The sequence below is a fragment of the Pogona vitticeps genome, chromosome 1, assembly GCF_051106095.1.
Source record: "Pogona vitticeps strain Pit_001003342236 chromosome 1, PviZW2.1, whole genome shotgun sequence".
Taxonomy (NCBI): Eukaryota; Metazoa; Chordata; class Lepidosauria; order Squamata; family Agamidae; genus Pogona; species Pogona vitticeps.
Window position 1 is genome coordinate 134,288,795 of NC_135783.1, and position 23,294 is coordinate 134,312,088.

The following is a 23,294-nucleotide window of genomic DNA, read 5'->3' on the forward strand; positions in this document are numbered from 1 at the left end:
AGGGTTTTATATGTGCATAGTACTCAGAAGTGGTTTACCATTCCCTTCTTTTGGGGTGCTCTGGGGCTGTGCAGCTTGTAAATTGCTAAAGGTTTTGCATGCACATCGAAGTCCACAGTGGTTATTGCCCACTGAGGAAAAACAAACCTGCTCTGGACAGAATCCAGCCAGTTTCCATACATCGTGAAAACTGGATGATGGAGGCCAACAATTTTCAACACTGCCTCCTCTGAATGTAAACATCTTCTTGGGAGGGTCTCCCAGTTCAGAACATATTTAGGGTGGCAGCCAGGAATACTGAGAAGTGAATCCCGCCCCCGCCCCGCTCTTTGATAGAGGCGTTCACTGGTGGAGCTGGATTCTGCCCTCAAGGCGAACTGGGAATGCACGCATACATTTCTCACTATCGCTTAAGCAAATGGCACAGCCTCTCAGCAAACAAAGATCCATATACAGCCAAGCGGTTAGGGACTAAAATCTTCAGTCAGGCTGTTAAATCAAGCAAAAGAAGCTTCTTTTTTAAAACAGTGAAAACTATTTCATTGTTGCAGGGCAGATACCAGGTCCTCATCCAGCTTGATGGGTTTTTAAGAATGGCCAAAATTTTTTAAAAAATCAATTCCCTCATTGTCTGGCTAATAACTTTGGTAAAAATGTTGCTTCTAACTGCTGAAGATGCATTAAATATACATTAAAATGTCCAACACAAGAGCAGCATGCCTGTTACTTTATTGTCTTCTCTCTACTAGTGCAATACATGCATCTCATCAATGGTATTCAAAACCATGCACATTTTGACAGCCGTACAGATTACTGACATCAGAAACACATTAAAATTGAAAGGACACAATTATGTGCTGTTTTGCTACACAGAGGCAAATATTAGATTTTTTTTTACTTACTACTGAGGTAATGATAACCTCCCACTCCTTTTTGCATTCTACAATCAGATAAAACCTATTAATCAAATGCCATTTTAAAAACCATAAATATCCATAACATTTTCAAAAGTCTACATCCAAATACTGCTCCGAATAACACCATGGTCACAACTAGACTGTACTGTTTATTTAATACTACTCATACACACCACTAAAAATGAGCAGAAAATCCAGCCAAATACATTCTAACCTCGGCCACAATTGTTCACCATGCAGTAACTGTTTTAAAACTTAATCAAACTGTCACCCACTGGGACCTCCCCGAGACAGTTTCACCTAAAAAGAATTAGTAAGAGCTACATTTTAAACGTCTTGAATCAATACTCACACCATCAATACTTTCAAGAACATGAAACTTTAAGTTAGCAATGATTTCTGTGGATATTGGGCTTAAACTATTCTAGCCTTTTACTTTACTTTGGCATGATAAATTCCTTCCCTTTCTTTCCCAGTGGATGTTTTTAAAAAGAAATCAAAACACTGGGTCTTATGAGATAGAGATAAACTATTCAGATGTGTTTCCATGAATTCATCTATATTTTAAAAGGGTTTCCCCCCCTTTCCATCATATGGAATATGGAATTTGATCCATCATTATTTCTGAGAAGGATACGCTCTAATATTTTGGCTATTATCCCACCAATTTCAATCATATGCTTACATCTATCGCTCTGAAATCTACAGGAAATTAAGACGTGCTTAACCTTGGCTAAACTGAACATTCTGTTTTCTGGGATAACGACCATGTGAGTTGGGGGAGGTCAGGGAACTAAGCCATAGCAACAGACATGGATAAGCTCAATCAGGCTCTATTAAACAAGGCAGGAGTGTTTGAAGAATGAGACATGATTGTTCCGGCAGCCTTATTTTAACCCGACTCTCTTTTAAAGAATACTCTCTCTCTCTTCTCCAAAGCCTGCAGCATCAGAGCCAGTAACGGTAAGGAGCTCAGAAGCTTCTTTAGAAAGCCTGGCATAACCTGAACGTTGGCTGCGTTTGTGAGCCACGCCTTTAAGGTTATCATTATGTACTGCCACAGAATTTGAACTTGATCCAGGACGCAGAACAATCTGAGAAGGCTCTCGGATACTATCAGGCTCCTCAAAATTTTGATTGCCCCTGTTGGTTTGTGCACTGTTGTTGTTGAGGGTGACTGTACTAGGTGTGCGATTTAAATTGTAGACTTTCTGGCAGGCCGGCCAGTTCTCTTCAGGACTGCTTGCTATTAAGCTGCTGTCTGAAGGGCTTTTCTTATCTTCAGAGCAAATAGACATGCGTGCCATGGTTGGGTCTTGAAGACCACTCAAGCTATGGGGAATTCCTCTCTTCCCGCCACGGCTATCATCTTCCAGTTCAATAAGATTTGCTTTCTCAAGCTGGGAGTCGTCACCATCGTTATGGAGAGAATGGTTTGGAGAGCTTTCATTGGATCGCACCCCGGAGTCAGAGGAATCCTTCTTGTCCAGAAGAGCATCTGTCAAGTACTCCTTTGCTTTAATCAAGGTTCTGATGGGCTCTGCTCCATGCTCAGGAGATTTTGGCTGCTTCTCTGTTTTCCCCTCTGCTTTTTTATCTTTACCTTCCTTAAGAAGGGGAGTGTTATCAGATTCTTCTGTTCCAGACTCGTCTTCATCACTTGGAAGCTTTTGATAGCGCATAGCTACCCCTTTCAACTTTAGATCTGCAGCCTGGAAAATGCTGGTTCTCTCCGACGATTTCTTCCCTGGAAGAAGCTTGGATCCGGACTGATCTGACTTTTCATCTTCTTCCGTAATGGGATCCAATGGAGAGGCATCATTAGTTGATACACCTGAATTGCTATAATCTGTGACATCGTTGCGTTTAATCAAGAAGGCCTTTCTTCCATCATCTTGTTTTTGTTCAGGATCTTTTCCCTTATCTTGTTCCCTGGAATGCAGGGAACCTGTGGAGGTGCTCTGGCCCATGTAGAAGGCTGCTGAGCTATGTGGGGAAGATCTACCACTCACAGTGCTAGAACTTGCACCCCCTTCTAACTGGGACATCTGAGCAATATATTCCCTATATGCATCTCTATATTCTGCCTGTACCTTGTCAGTAAGCTTTGAAATTTCAATACTAGAATCTTGAGAATTGAGGCTTGAAAGGCTTGGAGTTCGGTGGGCTTGTGACTATACAAAGAGAAAGAAGATTAGTCAGTACAAAAATTCGTAGAATTGTATCACCCTTTTTAAACACTGGAAAGGACATTTTGAACACAATCTAAAACTCTGTACACACGTATACACAGAGAGGCAATTTATTCAGGCCTCCAGAGGTCAGCAATAACTACTTAGACCCCAGAACATGGTTGTTAATGGGGGTAATGCCTTCATATTCAGGAAGGTCTGTCGCAGAACAGTGGTCTGCCATGGCAAGACTATTCAGTGCCACAGAGAATACTGAATGCGATCTGGTGAAGCATCAAGTAGCATGTTCATCCAGTGCATACATTTTTCATTGACAACTTCAATGTCTGAACTTTTTTTTAACTTCAATGGATTCATTTACCTGACTCTTAGAATAAAAGTTAAGCATCTATTACTCCTGACAGGTGGATACAGAGACATGCAACCATCACAACACAATGTATTCCATTCTATGGCTGCATGAGCAGACATCTCCATTCATTTCAATGGAGAAGGCATTCCAGTCATCTGCCTCTTTATACATACAGAACTCCCCCCTCCCCACTGAAGCAAAGTGGGGAATTCTTTTCCATACAGGGAATTCTCTGTATGCAGGATGGCAAACTAGATATACAAGGACTCTGAACTAGGAAAGAATATAAAAACATGATGTTTCCTCATCACATGCATGAATCTACATTCTACCAATGCACCTCTTGCTTTAAAAGAAATACAGGCCAGAATCTTATCAATTAATTGAAACACGCGTAAATACAGTGACATAAATCACAGTGGCAAATTACCACTAGTTTAGGCAGAATACAAGCCGCAGAACACATGCAGTAACTTGTCAACTAGAAACAATTTGCCTTTGCCTCTGTGATTTATGCCACTGGACCTAACCAGTATAAATGGCCACCAGGATTCTGGCCATAGACTTTTATCCCTTAAAATTGTAAAGCAGAGTCATAAAAAAATTACAGTTCTTAAAATAACGGGAATGGGTTGAAATAAAAGCTTATTTGAGGACAGATTACCTGCCAGCTTAAGTTACTATGACGGGGTGGGGCTTCTTCTAGACCGATAGTGTTCAGCTCTTCAAAGCTGAAATTGAGAGCGTAAGGCGCTTGACCAGGAAGAGCAGTAAGTTCAGTGTGAGGCAACTCGCTATTCAGTGCAGGGCGACGAGCAAGATCATTATGAGGAATTGCACTAGCGTGCTCATTCACTGCCCGAGAATCTTCATGGACAGCTTGACTTTCTGCATTTCTCATTTCAAGTACCTAAGGCATGAAAATACAGCTATCAAGAGGCAGCTAGCATGGCATGGGCCTCTATTAAAAGATAAATCCAGATGAAGTCATTAAATGTTGGATAAAACAATGGCAAACAGGCCAACTGAACGGTAGACATTTATCTCTCCAAGTCCCAGGGTAACGCTCCAACAGCTGCAAAATACAAACGCCTGTAAGGGCACCAGCACTTCTGTGAACCCTCTGCCAGCCTTTGTAATTGCTGAAAAGCCATTCTGGAAAGGCAGGCATCCCACCTGAGCAGCTTCAGAGGAGGAGATCTGCCCCAGTTTAAGAGAAACCTTGGGATCCTGTTCTGTGTTTGTATCTATGTTTTACAAAGAGGCTGACTAAAACACATGCATTTACCCTAGTATACAGTCTCAATATTGTTTTTTCCCCCAAAATAAGGCTTAAATAATGATGCAACCTGCCCAAGAACTGACAGTAATTGGTATATAATTAGCATTTTCCCACAAACCTTGTTCCGTTCCTGCCTCTGATAAATATTCCTGTTTTTTAACAGATGTATTAACAGGAGGGAGAAGAGACAACTGTTCCAAGGCCTCAAACTTCATGCAAAATATGAATTTCAAGCATAGCACCACCAATTTATATAAAACACTACGGCCAAATCCTGTTTTCCCCCCCCTACTTGGGTAGAACAATTACAAACACTGCAGCAGCTAATTGAGGCTAATCTACCAAGTGCCGATTGTGTGTCTATTCATGTAGCCAGCACTTTGTGAATTACACTCAATTAGCCACCATGACTTCCACCACTACCCTACCCTCCATGGAAAAAAACTGTAACAAGCTTTTCACCACTGCTAAACACTAGCAAAAACAAAGCTTTAAATCAGAAAATAGTACAAACTGAACCATGGATAAGATTCAGTCCCATGCAAATTACTGGCATTAATTAACACTGCAGGATGTAATTCCAAATAAAGATGTGTAAGATTAGCCCATACAAATACTATCATCAAGACATGTGTCTTTACACAGGAGGCTTGAAATCATCTTACCGCACTCCTGAAGAGATGCCAGTCACCAAAATTCATGTTCATCTCTCGCTTCAATTCATCAATGTTGCACTGTGCTAAAACACGGCCATTTATATTTGCCTAAACATAATTTAAGAAAAACAGAATGCAGGCAACTTTTTCATGGTCACTGGTAAATATTTTTATAGATTTTTTTAAAAAGGAAACTAAAATTCCTGTGCAAATACATGCTTAATTTCCAGAGTGGTAGCTCTGTTAATTTACTGCAGCAAAAGCAACAAAGAGACTCATGGCACCTTAAAGACCAACAACTTTACAACTTTTGCATTGGCATATGCTTTCTGGAAAAAAAAAGGACTATAGTTCACAAAAGCAAATAAAACTGGTTAGTCTTAAGATGCCACAAGACATTTTGCTGCACAGTATATGTAATGTTAGGAAGAAACAAAGAAACATGAAGGCATGAAAGTCATGTGTTCCAAAGACATAATTAAAGGCTTTTGTCATGGGTGCTATCCAGCCACCTTTTTGTAATCTCTGTTGAAAACAAAGATCTAATTTTCCTGTAAAAAATTTTTAAAAATATATTGTGTGGAACTGAGTGCATGGGTCTAGGAAGAATATTTCTCTATACAGTTCATGTGTACATACAGGTCAAAAGAACGTTTTTCAACTTATCTGTGATATTCCTAAGAAAGAGATATAGCATCTGAGAACTTCTAAACTGGAGTGTATGAGAATGGGAGATGTCTAAATAATAAGATTTTCTGAACTGGAAATGTCAGGGAGAAAAACAGAAGAGAGAAGATGACGAATGTGGCGATTCTAGAAAGGAACAAAAGATCTTGTATATGTTCCTATGTCTTCTGATCTTAAAAAAAAAACCAGGAGAGAGAGAAAAAAAAACATTGTGGCACCTTAAAGATTTACTGCTATATTTTAATGTAAGTTTTTGTGGATCAAGTCCACTTCCCCGTTATTGCTGCTGCCATGCTGGGTTTGCTTAAATACATCTTTGGAAGGCTCTATAGTATCTCCTAGTGACTACTTGAAATAGTTTTAGGCAGATGAAAAATATTAGAACAAATCACATCATAGAGCTTTACAAATGATAAGATCAGGGAGTCCACTTTAGCCAATACAAAAACATGACATTGAGAAACACTGGGCATTGGGGAACTGAAAGTAAGACACCTTTTCTGTAATGCCTCATAAAGCAAAGATGTGGGTGTGCATCCAATTCCACTTGGCTCAGAATCAGATGAACCTTATTGAGCCTCACGTTCAGTAATGGTTCAGGAACCACAACGTACTTTAAAAATGATGAATCCCACTCATTTAAAGTGAGATCAAATTTTCGTGACATTTGTTTCATATGCACTGAACAAAAATATTTAAGCCTCCTATTCAGTACATTTTTTGTGCAACACAGATATCGGTAGTCTTTTACAAAAGTAGTTACAAGATGTGTAATACGCATGAAGGAACTCACCTTCTTTATAGTTGCGGAGTACTGAGCCAGCATGGTTTGATCCAGTCCTTCTATCTGCTTCAGTTTTTCACACACTGCATCAACGGTCATCGAGCTCAAAGGCACATGAGAGGGGCCTGAGCCTGTTCCCTATGCGAGGTATAAGGATATGCATGTTCACCACACTTTTATTAGATAGGACAAGCAAGGGCTTCTACCAAGAGATCTTTTCCTAGATGTCTAAAACGCAAATTCCATTCAAAGGCACAGAAATGTGCAATACACTTGACCCCTTCAGTGCCTTATTCCTGGCAGATTCTATTGTGGAGAACAGGCGTCCAACAAAAACAGAACTGCAGACGATACTCAAAACATCACTAGTGACAGTTGTCACAAGGGGTCCTAGCACTTTTCAAGCATAATAAAGAGGAGCAGTTAATCTCATGATGCAATATCCAGATCTTAGCAAACGCATGCAAGTTCTAAAATTTCACTAAGTCAATAAAAAAAAAGAACGACTCAAAAAGTGTTGTTCCTATTTTACACACGTCACCTTCTGGAAAGATCCAGCACCACAGTGTGTGTGTCATGTTAAGAGTTCTTACTGTGCTTTTATCTTAGATGTGTAATATGCAAGGCAGACACATGCATGCTCAAAACTGGCAGTACAAAAGCCACAAAACAGGGCTGGGATTTCCTACTATGGGAATAGGTCCTTAAAAACATAGGCATGTCTCCAAAAGGGAAGTGGCCCTTTAAAAGACAATGGCTCCCTTGCTAAACTTAATTGTTAGAAAATAGCCTCTCACACTCAAATTCATCACAATAGTAATAATAATAATAATAATAATTTATTACAGTTAGTTACCAGGAAGATAAAAATACATTATTTAGATAAAATCACATAAGATCAGAGACATTGGTCAAGACATAAAACAATCAATGCACCCTCTGGCTGTTTTATGACATTAAAGTTTAAAAGATGTTCTGAGTTAGCCAGCAGCATTGAAGGATAAAAAAGCTTTTAGAACTGAAAAAAGAGAGGCACGGACAAATTCATCATACTTCTGCGAGGTAATCGTAACTCCCCTTTTTTTTATAAGCCAAGATATTGAGGAAACCTATGAATTACAGAACTGATAAACAAGATCAAGACAAACAACAGGGCTGGGCGTGATTCTAAAAATATCTGCTCTCCCATAAAATGAAAGCAAAGATTTTTCAGAAGTTCTTCATGTATCTAAAAGAAAAAAGAAAAGAAAAGACAATACCCAGCCTATTCAACTCACTTTTGTACAACTTATACATGTGAGTAACACTGTAACACTAAAAGATTCTGAAATCATCCCTACAGCATTGGAGAGGCACACCATTTTCCGTATTTGTTTTTAAATTTTTACAATCCCTCAGACAAGTTTTGAAAATATTTCTTAAGAAATTTAGTTTTATGATAATACATTTACCAGATATAAATCAAAAATTTATATATGTCTATATTTTCTTTAATCTGATCCTACTCAAAGTGTATTTCAGAATACAATTCCCATCTGCTGACATGGACCATAATGGAGAAACATGGGCAGTGGCATCCAAAACCTCTGGAGGTTGGAGAGTACACTTTTAATAACCCAAAATGTCAGCAATGAGTCTACTCATTTCCCACAATCCATGCACACTGGTATTCTGATCAGATCCAAGGAGAAAAATCTCCATTCTGCTATTACTGTTTTAGAGGGAAGTTGAAAAGAGAGTTTGCAGTTATATACATTTAGGTTGAAATCCTATTTGTAGCACAAGCCCAAGCATAACATTCCATCTGTTCCATCCTCGTAAACAAACCACCATTGCTGTGATTCTTGAGGGCGTACGTATACACGTACACACACACACACACACACACACACACACACACACACACACACACACCCAGCCAATATGTGTGTGTGCACCCCAAGAATCATGGCAGAGATGGTTTCTTTGCCAAGGAGAAACAGATGGAAAATTATGCTTAGGCTTATGGTACAAACAGGATTTCAGCCATATAAATCTTTCCCATGGAACAGTTTTTCATCTACACAGTAGACCAACTGTGGCCGCTTGGATCCACACAGCCGGGTATTAATTTTTTTACTCCTTCAAGAAAACAGCAGACTGGTTTGAACTGGGAAACATTCCTCTCTAGTCCAAAAGATTTTCTTTACAGAAATAACCATTTTCATAAAACCAGCACAACTGAGTGTGGTGTGTATATGTGTGTGTAACACTCCAATGCATTACATTTTAGATGGATTTAACTGTATCAAATGATTTCTCTATTATTTCCCTGCCAGTCTTTTTCAAGCAGTCTGTGTTCCACTTCAGTTAATTGAACAGTGTATTTATACCATGAAAGAAATAGTGAAAAAGGCTCAAAAGTTTAAAAAGATTCAAATGCAAAATGTAATAGATAGCTATGGTTTTATTCGCCAACAAATAGTAATTTCCGCATGCAGTGCAAGCTAGCCTAGCAGAGATGTCACTCGGTAAAACTTAAGAGAAAATACAAACGTAGGTAGATTGATGTCAATGCATGAATCTTGTGATAGATTCAGTTTAATCCACAACCACGCCTGATTAAAGAGCAGTGCCTGAACAGTGCAAAAAGCAGTGTAAATGTTTTAGTGATATTTATCAGAGCATACAAGAATTATAGAATTAATTTTAAAACTGCCCTTTCCTTATCTTAGCTTGTTTTCAAAGATGCTGCAAAAATATTTTTCTCCTGAGCCTTTGCCATGCGAAACCTAAGAAGCAGGATGTCAAGCAATCCTCAAGGCAGCTACAGAGCATTCGTGTACCTGCATGAAGTGTTAATATGTACATTCTCTAATGATAATACATCAAAACAAATGAACAGTTTGGAGAAATTTGCTGTACCTGTCTTTGTCTGTTTAAACCAGTCTTACATTGCTTTAAGAAAAAGGATAAAAAAATAACATAGCTTAACATGATGAGAAAAAATCATGAAAGAACAACCTACTATAGATGCCCTCTGTAAAGTGATGAAAGATCACCACTAGAGAAAACATCAATTACAACACAACTGGCCACAATCCATGGAACCAAGCAATGAGTTCTATACACTGAAAGGGATCCTCAGCTGTTCTCTTATAAAAGCTTCTGTGCTACACTAAGCTTTTGGCCTTTCAAAAGCATTCTGTGATATGGCATCAGGTGACCTGCTGTTCAAGCACAAGAACCCATTTAATACCCCCCCAAGCTCTTACACACACTTAAAACAACTCCCATGTCATTTACCGAGATAGGATTCTCCCACCACCCACCCATGACTTGAAATAAATGCAGAAATAAATGCAGAAATTGTTACAGAAAGCTATATATTAGGGCACAGACAATTTTTCAAACTTTATAAAGATTCACAACTTTCAGAAAGAATCAACATTAAATAGGAACAATTCACTTAAAATGGCACAACATCATGTTGCAGACATGAATTACAGCCTAGTGAGAGTTCCCTCCAAATACATATACAAGATGTATGCCCATTACATTCTTAGGACTATTAGGCCCCAGAAAAAACAACCATGCTCAGAGCATGCTTCAGCACTGGATTGCTACAAAAATTATATCATTCCTGTGCTGGGTTCAGTGGAAAAGGCATTAAGGTGGGCAGAATTTGGCAGTTTCCTGTGCAGAACAAGGGCTGGAAAAAAATGAAAAAAGTAAGGAGGGGGGGAATGAGACCAGGATTTTGTTTTCTTGAGGAGGATATTATCCTGGTGCAAGGGGGAAGCCTCGGCAGGGAGCTCTGGCATGCCAAAACTTGAAAAAAATCACAGGATTTGAGAAATTCTATGAACAGCCACCATATCTCTACTATTGGTAACATCCATACCAAATTATAAAGCAAGTTGTTTTTAATTCGTTGGAATGCACTTCTGGATAAACACAAGTAGTGGAGAAAAGAATCTACTTTAAAATGTGAACTTGCTGTAAGTCTGTTTCAAAACATGAACTTGCTATCCGTAGCAAAGGAGCTACTCTTGCATCAGAATCTAAGGGAAAGAATCAGGCTGTATGTCACTACTCTAAAAATTTACATCATTTTATCTATTTGTTTATATGAATGCTTCTGTGTAGTCTTCCCTCAAAGTAATCTTTGAAGATAGAACCCATTCTATTCAAGCACAGTGTTAGGGAGGACACCTGGATCATATGTCACGATCACTCCAACTTCCTCTTGGTTAATAAGTTGTACCTTGATTGTCCCTCTCGTGCAGAGCCCTGACATATAGCTGTATCCAAGACTTGCACCAAGAGTTGCAGGAGCAAGAAGGGCTCGGTCAACTAACAGTAGGGATGCAAGTGGGGGAAGGGGGCAATTTTTTAGCAGGTGTCATTGAAGCATGCTGGTTCCTAGAGACCAACGCCACATTGGTGCATGAGCAGTGAAGATCTGGAGGAGTGTCCGCAAACAGAACGGCAAGGGACTAGAGCAGAATATTAGGAAGGAAGTGCAGGAGGCACTACGTTTCCCTCCAACATGAGCATTTAGAATTTGAACATAATTCCAGAGCCATAAAAGTAAAAGCTGTTGCAGAAAACGGGGTAATACCGTTGAGAGAAGAGTCTACAATCCAACTTTATGGTCAATAGTTAATGTCTCAGTCATGGCTAAAAACTGCTACACAGTACCCAATTTCAAATTGCTACAAGAGACAAAAATTTTGGAAATAAGATCCAAGATGGTGCCTAATGTAAGCTATGAAGATGTGTGCATGTCCAGAAGTACTACAATTAAAAAATGTGAAACTCGACTCATCCTGGAGGCTCGTAACAGTTATCTTCTATCCTCACAACTGCCCTCTAATCAGCTTTGTACCTTGTAGACTGCAATAGCTTTATGCCCTTATGTAACTGAGAAAGTACAAGGGTGGATTATTGTGCTAAAACATTTAGAGATTTCAGCCACTCACTTCTACAAAAGTGAATCGCTAATATCTTACATCTATTCTACTCATCAGCACAATACAGCTAATGAAGATGGCACACACTGTATTCTAATAAAAAGGCTGCAATCCACAGACTACTGCAGGTAGCAAGGGAAATGCAAAAAAATACAGTATACCTTTATGAGAATATTAGCTGTTGTATTCATTCACAAACTATGCTTATTAGTCTTCATCTACTCTATTTGTTCATCAAGCCACTGATGCAGTGTTAGTGAACTGCAGTTACAATTAAAGCAGACTCATTACTGTTGAAGACGCAATGAGATGCTAAGGTTCCACACCACATGACTACTCATTTACCATTGAGGGGTCTGTGGGAGAAGGAAGCCATTCACCAGCATCCTCCTTGATAATATCCTAACAACAACAACAGATTATTATGATTTGGACAACATTGTTAAACATGCAACCAAAATATGAAGGAACAGCAGATGAAAAGGAGAGCAACAGATATATACTATGAAAACATTAAAAAAAAAAAAACAGTAACAGGAAATGTGAGAATTATTCCAAAGTGCATGTGGCCCCAACAAGATTTTATTCTTGGTCTGTAGAACTGCCTTGCACTGCCAATGCATCCAGAATGTATGTTAAACTTGCACAGACTCTCCTTCCTTCTCCTCTTCATATTCCTATTATTTGGCTTAGCATCACACCATCATTTTGTCATTACAACCAAACTGGGCAAACCATGGTTTGTGAAACTGTATTTTGCTCATAAACTAGAAGTGAGAAAGAAAATCAGGGAGCATGCTACCATCAGGGGTGATTTAGCACTACATTCCCTGCAAGTCTCTGCAATGACTCAACATTGGGTCAGTCATTCCAGGAAAAGGGAAAGAAAATCTCTTAGGGAAAAATGAGGCCTTTGAATTCAGTTGTGGCCCACCAACCATGGTTTGACTATCCCTAGCCCAGATGAATTTTTAAGCAAAGTTGGAAAATTTCTGCATAGCTTTGCTTTAAACACATCACTGATCCAGAACCAAAATATCCCAGTCAAATGCTTTTGTTTAAAGCATTATCTTTTTCTCAACAGGGTTAGAATAAATTTCTGTCAAGACATTTTCAAATTTCCCAAATTATGTCAGTTGTTACAGAAACATGGATTGTCTGCACATATTATACAGATGTCTAACCTCAAAGCAAGATAAAGGTCTTAAACTATTATGAGTTAACATTAGTCTTCTTAAATCTCTAAACACAGCTATGTTAATAATTCTATCAACTCACAGAATGCTTACTACATCTATTACTTACTGCATCAGGACCTTCATATTCTCACTTTTAAGATATTCCTTCAGATTTTTAGATATTATTCTTTAACTCTAAACTTCAAAATGCTTACTCTTTGGCCTCAAACTGTACAAAATTTCTGTGAATACAAACTTGTTAAAGAAGGGAAGCAAAAGACCTTTTACAATGTTAGCTAGCTTCATCTTGAAGCTTTATAAAAAATACCTGTGAAGAAAGAGCTTACTGATCTATTTGCCAATATTAAAACAACTACTTGAATGTTACTGACTCGTCTTATTATGTATGTTATGATGTTCATTTACTGTTTGAGATACTTACTAGGCCACTGTTCTGTTCCCTGGACAAACACGATTTTAATGATGGACGTGAGGTGAGATGAGAGCTACCAGGGTAATACCTTGGCATGTAAACATATGGGGCAAAGAATGGCTATGGAAAGAAACATGTAACAAAAAGGGACCATTACAAAAATCAAAGGGAAAGCAAAAAACTCAATTCAACATATACAACTTATTTAAGAATGAAAAACATAAAACATTATTTGAAATGTTCACCTCTTGGCATTAAATAAAGCAAGCCTATTTTGAAACAAATAAAAGGTGAATTTGTTAGGTAGGGTTACCTACCCCTTCTTGAGGTCAGTGGCAATTTCAATTTAGTTCAATGACAGACAAACATTATGATGATGAAACATTTTTGTCACAAATAAGACAACATTTACATACCTTAACTGGGAAAGTATCCAATGATACCATTAAGAAGTAGGGCCAAAACAACACTAATTCAAGCTTGTATACTTTCCATGGGCACGATAATCTCATGGAAGTCAATATGTTAGGAAAATTTTGGTTTAGATATCTGGGAACTGTTCAACAGATGTCCAAGTAACAAAGCATCCTGACTCAACCTACTTTTTTAGGGAAGTTTTAATGTGCAGCTTTGGCACCATGCTGTTTTATTCAGATTCAAAATGTACTGAGCAAATACCTGTATATTAGACTCTGTACTGATACTCTCAGAATAATCACTTCAATGTATGCTTGACACCCTAAACTGCTCATCTTCTGTCCATAAATAAACTAGTGTACATGGATCTGAGTCTTCATTCATTTGCCTACCTCCTAAATTTATGCAAAGTCTTATAGCTACTTAGTATCTTCACAAACTTCATACTACCATTGAGATAATTCACCTATAATAAAAAAGACAACTGTGTTTTTAACCAAGCTTGACTAACAAAAGACAATCCTGTGTAAATGTGAAGCAGCAGCTATCTTTCTTACCCTGTTATAGAAAGGATGCTGAGGTCCTGTCATTCCACTGTAGTAGCTGCTGTGAGGTTGTGGTGATACAACTCCTGCATTGAAAGGCCCATTAAAGGAGTGTGTTGAAGAGCAGGCTGACGATGGCTGACTAAATACCGATGATGCTCTAGGAGCCGCCTCTTGTAAAGGCAACGTGGGATATGGGATAGCCCCAATGTTAACTTGATCTCTCGCAGCACGGACATCTGAAATATTCAATGTATATGTGTAACAAACAAGGGTACAAACACAAAAATCTGAATTCAATTATCTTACATTTCATTTCTTTATAGAACAAAAGGGGCGGGGGCGGTTACTTGAAAAATTGTTGTGATCTCTTGAAACAGAAGGGCCCTAAACATCAGGATCAGTCTCTCTTGGAACCAGAGAGGCAGGTGTGGAAACCTGAGGTCAGGGAAGTCGAGAAGACCTCTACTTCATAGTGAAAATATAGGACTTCAAAACAGAGAAACAAGGAACAGATGGACCTCCTGAAAGTGCAAGGGTAATGCTGCTACAAAATGGAGCAGTGAAAACAGCAAGTCTAAAAACAAAGCAACCAAGAGTTCAAGATTTAACAGGCTGCAACATTCTTGAATGTAGCTGTAAGGAAAAATTAAAAATTCAGAAAATCCTCTCTCTCTCTCAGTATGAATCATTTTGCATTAGGATATAAGAGTGCATTTAGTGAAAGCAAACAACCCATAACATTCTTATTCTGTTCTGTCAAAGGGAAAGCTCTCTGCAGAATCCTTCTTCCAAAGTCATTTTTGCCAAGGAGAGATCTGCTACATAATGCCTAGTAAACTGAGGGAAGTCCAGATCTTACTATACAAACTTCCTCAAGTAGCTATTTCCTGTAATATAGAAAAGGCAACAGCCTTTTTCGTATAACACTGCTGACTTTTTTTGCAAAGCAATAATCATAGCAATTTTGTGCTGTCAAGCGGATTGTCACTTATGGAGACCCTTGCCAGGGTTTCCTGGGTAAAAAAAAAATACTCAGAAATGATTTCTCGTTCTCTTCTTCCAAAGTCACCCTGGGACTATGCAGTTTGAAGGCCTACTGGGGACTCAAACTCCAGGCTTCTAGTTTTGCAGCCATGTACTCTGACCTATTCAGAAAAACAGACTGATGAGCCACTTCTGAGCACTTTATAATTAGGAAGCCCTGGTAAGGGTGGCCTTAAGTCAGAATTGATTTGATAGCATCCCATTATTAAAACTTGCTGAGGGAGGGGAGAATTTAGAGAAAGTTTCTTCTTCCTCAGAATATCTGAATCATCCTGCAGCCCTGTGGGAAGGCAGCAATATATTTAGCAGCCTTGCATTTGTGCTTTGTGTTCTTTGGCAGTGGCACTTCAAAGGTGTTTTTTCTACCTACATATGCCTGATGAAGGGCTTCAGTCCACAGATGCTCATGACAACTCAAACTTCTTAGTCTTTGAGGTGCCACAAAATTCTTTCGTGAGTTTTGCTGCAAGAGACTAACTTGAGTACTCCCCCCCCGCAAGAAATGCTCACTCATTTGTTAAGCTCTAATGTATTTAAAAAACTGTCTTTGTAAAGTTCCTGATTCTAACAACAAACAAATGGCCATACTCTTGTTGGTCTCCTACACTGGCTTACATGTAGTAGGGGCAATTTCACACAAGATAAAAAGTTGTCATTGTCATCCCTCGTTGTATGCCAGTCAAGTGGGTTCCTGTGTGCTAAGTGTAGAAACAGCAACTCACTAACTAGCAGCCATTTGTTACAACAAATTAAAACACACCCCTAATGCCAGCACAACTAACCCGTATCTGGACCGTATCACTGTTAACAAAACATGTACTAAGAACAGGGGCATTAAAATAGCAACACATGTATGTACCTGCAATGATTTCTCGGAGCTTTGGATCAAGGTTCACTGTACAAGGTAAAAAGGTTTTAACATCACGTGCTACAAGGACTGGAGTTCGTGAAGACAAAAATACTTCAAAGTTTCGAATATCCCCGTCGATTTCAAGTAGCGGTTCAACATCTTTAGTCGTTGGAATATTCTTTGAAATTCTAAAGAAACCAAAATAAACTCCAGAGTAAAATAAGCTCAACATTTATTTATTTATTTATTTATTTATTTATTATTAATTTATTTATTCTATTTATATCCCGCATATCTGGTCATTGCGACCACTCTAGGCGGCTTACAACGCAAAATACGAGAATAAATATATATAAAAAAGGAATTATTACACAATTAGGCAATTCTTCAAGATGGAGAACAAGCGAAAAATAAACCATAATAGAGAAAGGAGGGGAGAGAATCAGGAATTAACTGGAGGGAAGGCCTGCCTAAACATCCACGTTTTTAAATTGGTTTTTGAAAATATAATAATAAATATAAATAAATATACATTAATAAATTATTTCTTTTAAGTCTTGCTAAGGGTTCCAAACTCACTGTCAGGTCTTGTATTTATTGTAGATAAACTAACTGGATTTGAAAACACATTTAATCATGCTTTTCCTGAAAAGAATCAATGGACTAAATCTGTAAGTTTATAAATGCACTATATGTATTCACATGTTCAGTCTATGCAAAGCATATTTGAGATCATAGCAAATACAGTCAAGTCAGAGGAGAAAGGGTTAAAACATTTCTCAACATCTGATTTTTACAAAACAGAACTCCAAAAAGAGCTGAAGACTTAAAGAAAAACCACAGCTGAGAAATCACATGAAACAAATTAGCTGCATGTTAATGCCAGCTCTGCTTAACTCTGAATGTGAATAGTCTTCTGCTTATGATGAACAATGCTTCCGTTCAGAATCTAATACCCCACTGCCGGTTCATGGATTGAAATCTCTATTCCAACCTTCTGAGCTATTCCGTTGAAAGTTATTTATGTAAATTGTAAGCTTTTGTCAAGCAGCAACAAAACTATGTGTTTGTCCTTCTCAGAATTAAAAAAAGGGAAAATATTCACACAGAAAAGGCTTTGTAATGTTACGTCCCCTTAATATTTAACTGAATTCAAAAACTAAAGCATTATGATAGAGGCAGCAATATTTTTACTTTAGAACATATGCTGCTAGTAATAAAAGTTTTGAAATAGCAAGAACCAAAAATTAAGATGAAACCTAGAATCAGTTATATGAGAGTCACTGTGATGCAGTGTTTGTTGTTTAGTCATTAAATCGTGTCCAACTCTTCATGACCCCATGGACCAGAGCACGCCAGGCCCTCCTGTCTTCCACTGCCTCCCAGAGTATGGTCAAATTCATGTTGGTAGCTTTGATGACACCGTCCAACCATCTCATCCTCTGTCGTCCCCTTCTCCTCTTGCCCTCACACTTTCCCAACATCAGGGGCTTTTCCAGGGATCCTTCTCTTCTCATGAGATGGCCAAAGTATTGGGCCCTCAGCTTCAGGATCTGTCCTTCCAGTGAGCACTCAGGGTTGATTTCCTTTAGTATGGATAGGTTATCTCCTTGCAGTCCAGGGGACTCTCAAGAGTCTCCTCCAGCACCACAATTCAAAAGCATCAATTCTTCGGTGGTCAGCCTTCTTTATGGTCCAGCTCTCACTTCCATACATAGCTACTGGAAAAACCATAGCTTTGACTATGCGGACGTTTGTCGGCAAGGTGATGTCTCTGGTTTTTAAGATGCTGTCTAGGTTTGTCATCGCTTTCCTCCCCAGAAGCAGGTGTCTTTTAATTTTGGGGCTGCTATCACCATCTGCAGTGACCTTGGAGCCCAAGAAAGTAAAATCCGCCACTGCCTCCATATCTTCCCCTTCTATTTGCCAGGAGGTGATGGGACCAGTGGCCATGATCTTAGGGTTTTTTTATGTTGAGCTTCAGACCATTTTTGGCACTCTCATCTTTCACCCTCATTAAGAGGTTTTTTAATTCCTCCTCACTTTCTGCCATCAGAGTGGTATCATCTGCATATCGGAGGTTGTTGATATTTCTTCCAGCAATCTTAATTCCACCTTGGGATTCCTCCAGTCCAGTCTTTTGCATGATGTATTCTGTATATAAGTTAAATGATCAGGGAGACAATATACCTTGTCGTATTCCTTTCCCAGTTCTGTTCCTTCCTGTCCCGCATATAAATTTCTAAGGAGTCAGATAAGGTGGTCGGACACTTTCATTTCTTTAAGAACTTGCCATAGTTTGCTGTGGTCCACACAGTCAAAGGCTTTTGTGTAAATGAAGCAGAAGTAGATGTTTTTCTGGAACTTTCTGGCTTTCTCTATAATCCAGCGCATGTTAGCTATTTGGTCTCTAGTTCCTCTGTCCCTTCGAAATCCAGTTTGTACTTCCAGGAGTTCTCGGTCCATATACTGCTGAAGCCTACCTTGTACCTTGCTAGTGTGTGAAATTAGTGCAATTGTACAGTAGTTGGAGCATTCTTTGGCACTGCCCTTTTTTGAGATGGTGGTAAGCATGTCCAAAAAGCATGTGTGCACGCATGCAGAAGCATGCGTACACATACACACACACACATCCCAAAAAGACAAATATGCTAGTCTGAGCTCCTCAGAGGCAGTTTGGGGACAAGCAAAAAAAAAAAAAAAAAAAAAAAAAAAAAAAAAAAAAGCAGTTCAGGAATAGGACACAGCAATGGGGTTACATGAAGACATTTGTACTCTCACGAACACGGGAATGACCCTTACAGAAGATACCATCATTCAACATCAGTGTCATGCAGGACCCACATTTTAGAACTCCCTGGGAGCTATATGTGACTTTTCATCTGCAGTCTGGCTCCCCAGGGAGCAATCTGTCAAAGTCACAAATAGCATGCAGACATCTTTCACCCATCAGCCTTTACAATGATAAGGCTCGATTATATTATATTATATTCATTGGCCTCAGAGGTGCTAAAACAGCCAAATTTCAGGGTGTGTTTTTTTTTTAAATTATCTATTTTGGGAAATAAATTGCATCCATCTTTAAAATCACTTTCTCAACAACTGCAGGTTCAAGTCCTCACACACATGCACAACCTTACATACATACATCTATCCCACCAATCCGCAACATGAACATCTCTCCTATGAACTAACTGCAGATGTTAGTACATGCAGAGCCTTTTATGGGGCCCAAGCTGCTTGCTTAGAAGTCAAGAAAAAGCACCTTCAGTATAGCCTCCCCTAAAATTTAGCTCACATTTCTTCTACCATTGAACAACCCAGGATTACTACTACATGGAAGAAATAATCTCTCTTATCTGTTGCCCCAATGCTGATTTCCCTCACTTCATTTCAAAAATACAGTAACAACTTCCTTATCCATAGATAAGTCAGTTCAGGGGACTGTCGCAACACACTATTTATTTAGTTGGGCAGCAGGGGAGAGGGAAGCCTAGTACATGAAGTTGGCAGATATCCAAGTTACATGACGGCAACTTCGGGTTTTTTTGCTTTTAACGAACATGGGTTCTGAAGCTCCGGAAGGCAGTGTGGTATTTATTGGGGACAAGGGGCACACTCCTGATGCCCACCTTCAGGACAGCAGTTGCTCAAGCTGACACCATGAGGAGAGACTCCTTTGGAGGTGCACGGGGGGGGGGAGGAAATAACCGTCAGAAGGTGTAAATGAAGTCAGCCTCAGTCATCATGGCTAGTGGAAGGGTTAAGCCCACCCCTCCAGAAGGACTGCACGGCTTCAAGGGTCCCTGGCATGAAGTGTGCTTTTCCTTAATCTCTGTACCCACAGAAAATACATTATATTTCTAAATCAACGGCTAGAAAAATAATCACATTAGGCTCTCAATGGGTATGAACTGGTATTGTGGAAGTAAGTATGTAAGTTGTTTGGCATTTTGGCTTTTAATATGCCAGGCTGAAGTGATTTTACTGAATACTGTATTGTGCTTGTGAGCGTTTCCCATCCCCCTGCCATGCGTACCCCTTTTACATTTCTATTAAAGTGTAGAAACATTCAATTAAAATTAATTCATTATCGCTAACTGGTTATATCTTTCATCATGAATTTGAAGGTCACTATTTTAATTATTTAGCATCAATCGCCAGGGTCATTCTGAGCAATTATACAATATAAACATATATGAAGAGCGTTACACAGACATGACTCTGGATTGTACCCTTTCACAACCAGTCACATAACAGAAATATTACATCTGCCACACACATAACAAGAAGGGAGTGAAAGTGTTGCTACTTGCACAATGTTCTGGGTAGGCAGTGTTGTCTGTGCAACTGTGTCTTTCATACAGCTCTTCCACATTTCACCCCAAAAGCATCTGTACCAGATTACTCATGCCAACCTAAAGCCCCCACAGAATTCTAGCCATGGGAATTTATAGACTGACTGGGAACAATTACTTCATTATTCTTGGGAATAAATTTAATATATTTGGCCATTTTTGCTATTTTATTTATTTTTAAAATTACAAAGGAATGGTATACTTGCGCAATAACAATGATTAACCTAACTTTAATTTTCACTGAAAGGATTAATGTTTACTCAAAGCTTTATCCGTTCACATCCCAGCTTTAACACTATCTTCTCAAGATGACATTTTTAACAGGTACTGTGTTAATTTTGCTTATTGTAAGCTGCTTTGAATAATATATATTGAAAATAGGCACTGGAATGAAACCCCTACTCTGAAACCTCTCTGGTACTTGAGGCAGCCAATCACTTTGCTTTTGTTTTGAGGGCCTTGGGTCGACTTACTTGAATGAGGGAAAATAAAGTCTTTGCTTACAAATAAAACTGAGCAGAGGACAATCATTGAGTAAGTACCAAAGGCTTTGCAAAACCAAAGCAAACCTATGTTCTGGGTCCAAAGCAGACGAAAGTTGAAGACCCATGGGCCACATTGTGCCACAACATCAGGACTGTCACTGAGATTCTAGTATGATTGGATTCTAGTGTAATCAGCGCTCTCTCTTTCTAGAACTAGTATGTAAAATATTGTATTTATATGCTCATATACAAGATGAGCAAAAATTCAATCACATCAATTCATGTTCCTATAGGGTAACTATATGTGGTAGCATAGGGCGAAAACAATGGAAAACCTCCACATAAAGGAAGTTTTCTCTCCTGCAGGCATCAATTTTCTCTTCATACTGTCAACTTACCTGTTCCTTTTAAAAAAAATCACTACATATCTGAACACTAACACCACAAAGGAGGAAAGAATAAACTAGTATATTATATATATGCATTTCTAGCAGTTTGGCTAAGTAATTAAAGAAAGAAAATCAGATAACTGAGTGCACTTTAAAGCAATCTGATGAGGAGAAACATTAACACATAAAGGAATTCACTAACAAAATCAATGCATATCAAACCTTGTTTGAAAATAATTTCTACAGTGTCCTCATTACAGATAAGAGACTGTAAGACTTTTTAAAAACGGAATAGCAACAGGCCATTACAGGCTTGTGGGAGGAGGAACAGAGAGTCCAAGAGCCAATACCAGTAACTAGCAATTGTGCCTTAAGTCATGTTTATGTGGTAGCTATACTTGATGCAGTTGTGTTAAAGGGAGAGGGTTAAAAGGAAACTGAGCTGTTTGAGTTGCATGTGGAAAGCCACTGCTAATTTGAGGGGAACAAAAGAAGAAGAAGAGGGAGGAGCAGCAGCTCATAGTTGGAACTAGGTTTCTACTAGTTTTGGTCAACTCAAGTGCCAAAGAAATAGAAGAGATTAACTATGTAATTTTCACTTCCCAGAGTGGCCTTGGCTGCCAGATGGGCAGTATATCAATCAATATATTAATATGAATATGAATATTAATATTAATATGAAGAAGAAGAAGAAGAAGAAGAAGAAGAAGAAGAAGAAGAAGAAGAAGAAGAAGAAGAAGAAGAAGAAGAGCTTTTGCAAAAGTTTACAAGCGCTTCCAATTTGATTTGTGCCGATCTTTCTCCTGTTTTAGCTCCCTGCCTCTTCTGAAACAATGCTACTGAGGATGAGGAGCCCCTGTGAAACAGAATGGAATATGGTGCAGAGGATCTGGTAAAAATGGGCACAAATAAGATGTTTTTCCAAAGTCACCCACTGGATGCAACCCAAGTTCAGATGCCTGCACTAACTTTAAGATCATTGTCAAGCAGATCTCTGACACCATGGGCTGTTGTTTCCAAACAGAACTCACACGAGGCTATTCACAATCCTCTGCTAAAGGTAAATTGCCTTACATGATCTGGATTGTACCCATACTGTTTACATCAAGGCAGGGGAGTGGAAATAAGGAACACCACACGCAAATAGTTCAATCAAGTGCATACGTATCTTTCTTTTCCTTAAGTCCTCCACTCAAATGTTTCAACCTGTTTAAAACACTGCTACCTCCTATTGTCCAGGAATCCTTAAAACACACACACAGTACTAACATTTTCATCTTAAAGACACAACCAAAAGTCTCCCTCAAATAGAGCCAGTTTACCTAGAATGAGTAACTATTATCTGAAAAAAATGTGTTACTGGAAGAGCAAACATAAAATGTTTGAGTTTTCACTTTACTCTTTCCTCACATTTATATATATGTTAACAAAAATTTTTTAAATGATTTTAGACAAAGGCTTTTAGCTCAACACATAATTGCAACAAAATTACAATAATTGTCCCAATTATAATAATCCTGAATGAACAGTTTGTCATCTTAATGTTCCAATAGTTTACAGAAGGATCTGCTTAATTAGCTCAAATTGCATTCCAATGTTAGTATCAAATGTCATTTGTTAAAAGTTGAATGATTTAGAAAATAATTTAACAAAAGGAACTTTATCAACACCAAGAAGCAACATTTTCTTTTTCCAGCTGAATAAAGCAAGCAGATGTGTCATCAAATTGCTATAAAAATAAATGAGGCTTTTTATAGTTAAAAAAAG

The 23,294-nt window shown here is 38.6% G+C and overlaps 1 protein-coding gene across 8 annotated transcripts in view; it reads right to left on the bottom strand.

Annotated features, from left to right (window-relative positions):
- Positions 1-23,294, bottom strand: part of KIDINS220 (kinase D interacting substrate 220) — a 95,167-nt gene that overhangs the window by 21,410 nt on the left and 50,463 nt on the right. For 2 of the 8 annotated variants that reach the window (XR_012087653.2, XM_073001327.2), the window contains exons 23-31: positions 16,305-16,483; positions 14,411-14,637; positions 13,446-13,556; positions 12,171-12,227; positions 9,775-9,807; positions 6,880-7,008; positions 5,409-5,507; positions 4,126-4,371; positions 3,011-3,091 (exon numbers count right to left, since the gene is read on the bottom strand). Coding sequence is in view for 7 of the 8 variants with exons in the window: in XM_073001327.2 (XP_072857428.2) it covers positions 3,011-3,091; positions 4,126-4,371; positions 5,409-5,507; positions 6,880-7,008; positions 9,775-9,807; positions 12,171-12,227; positions 13,446-13,556; positions 14,411-14,637; positions 16,305-16,483 (1,162 nt within the window). In the remaining variant the exon portion in view is untranslated. Of the gene's footprint in view, positions 1-712; positions 3,092-4,125; positions 4,372-5,408; positions 5,508-6,879; positions 7,009-9,774; positions 9,808-12,170; positions 12,228-13,445; positions 13,557-14,410; positions 14,638-16,304; positions 16,484-23,294 lie in introns of those variants that run through there. The other 6 variants (XM_073001306.2, XM_073001311.2, XM_073001319.2 and 3 more) reach the window with 4 other exon arrangements.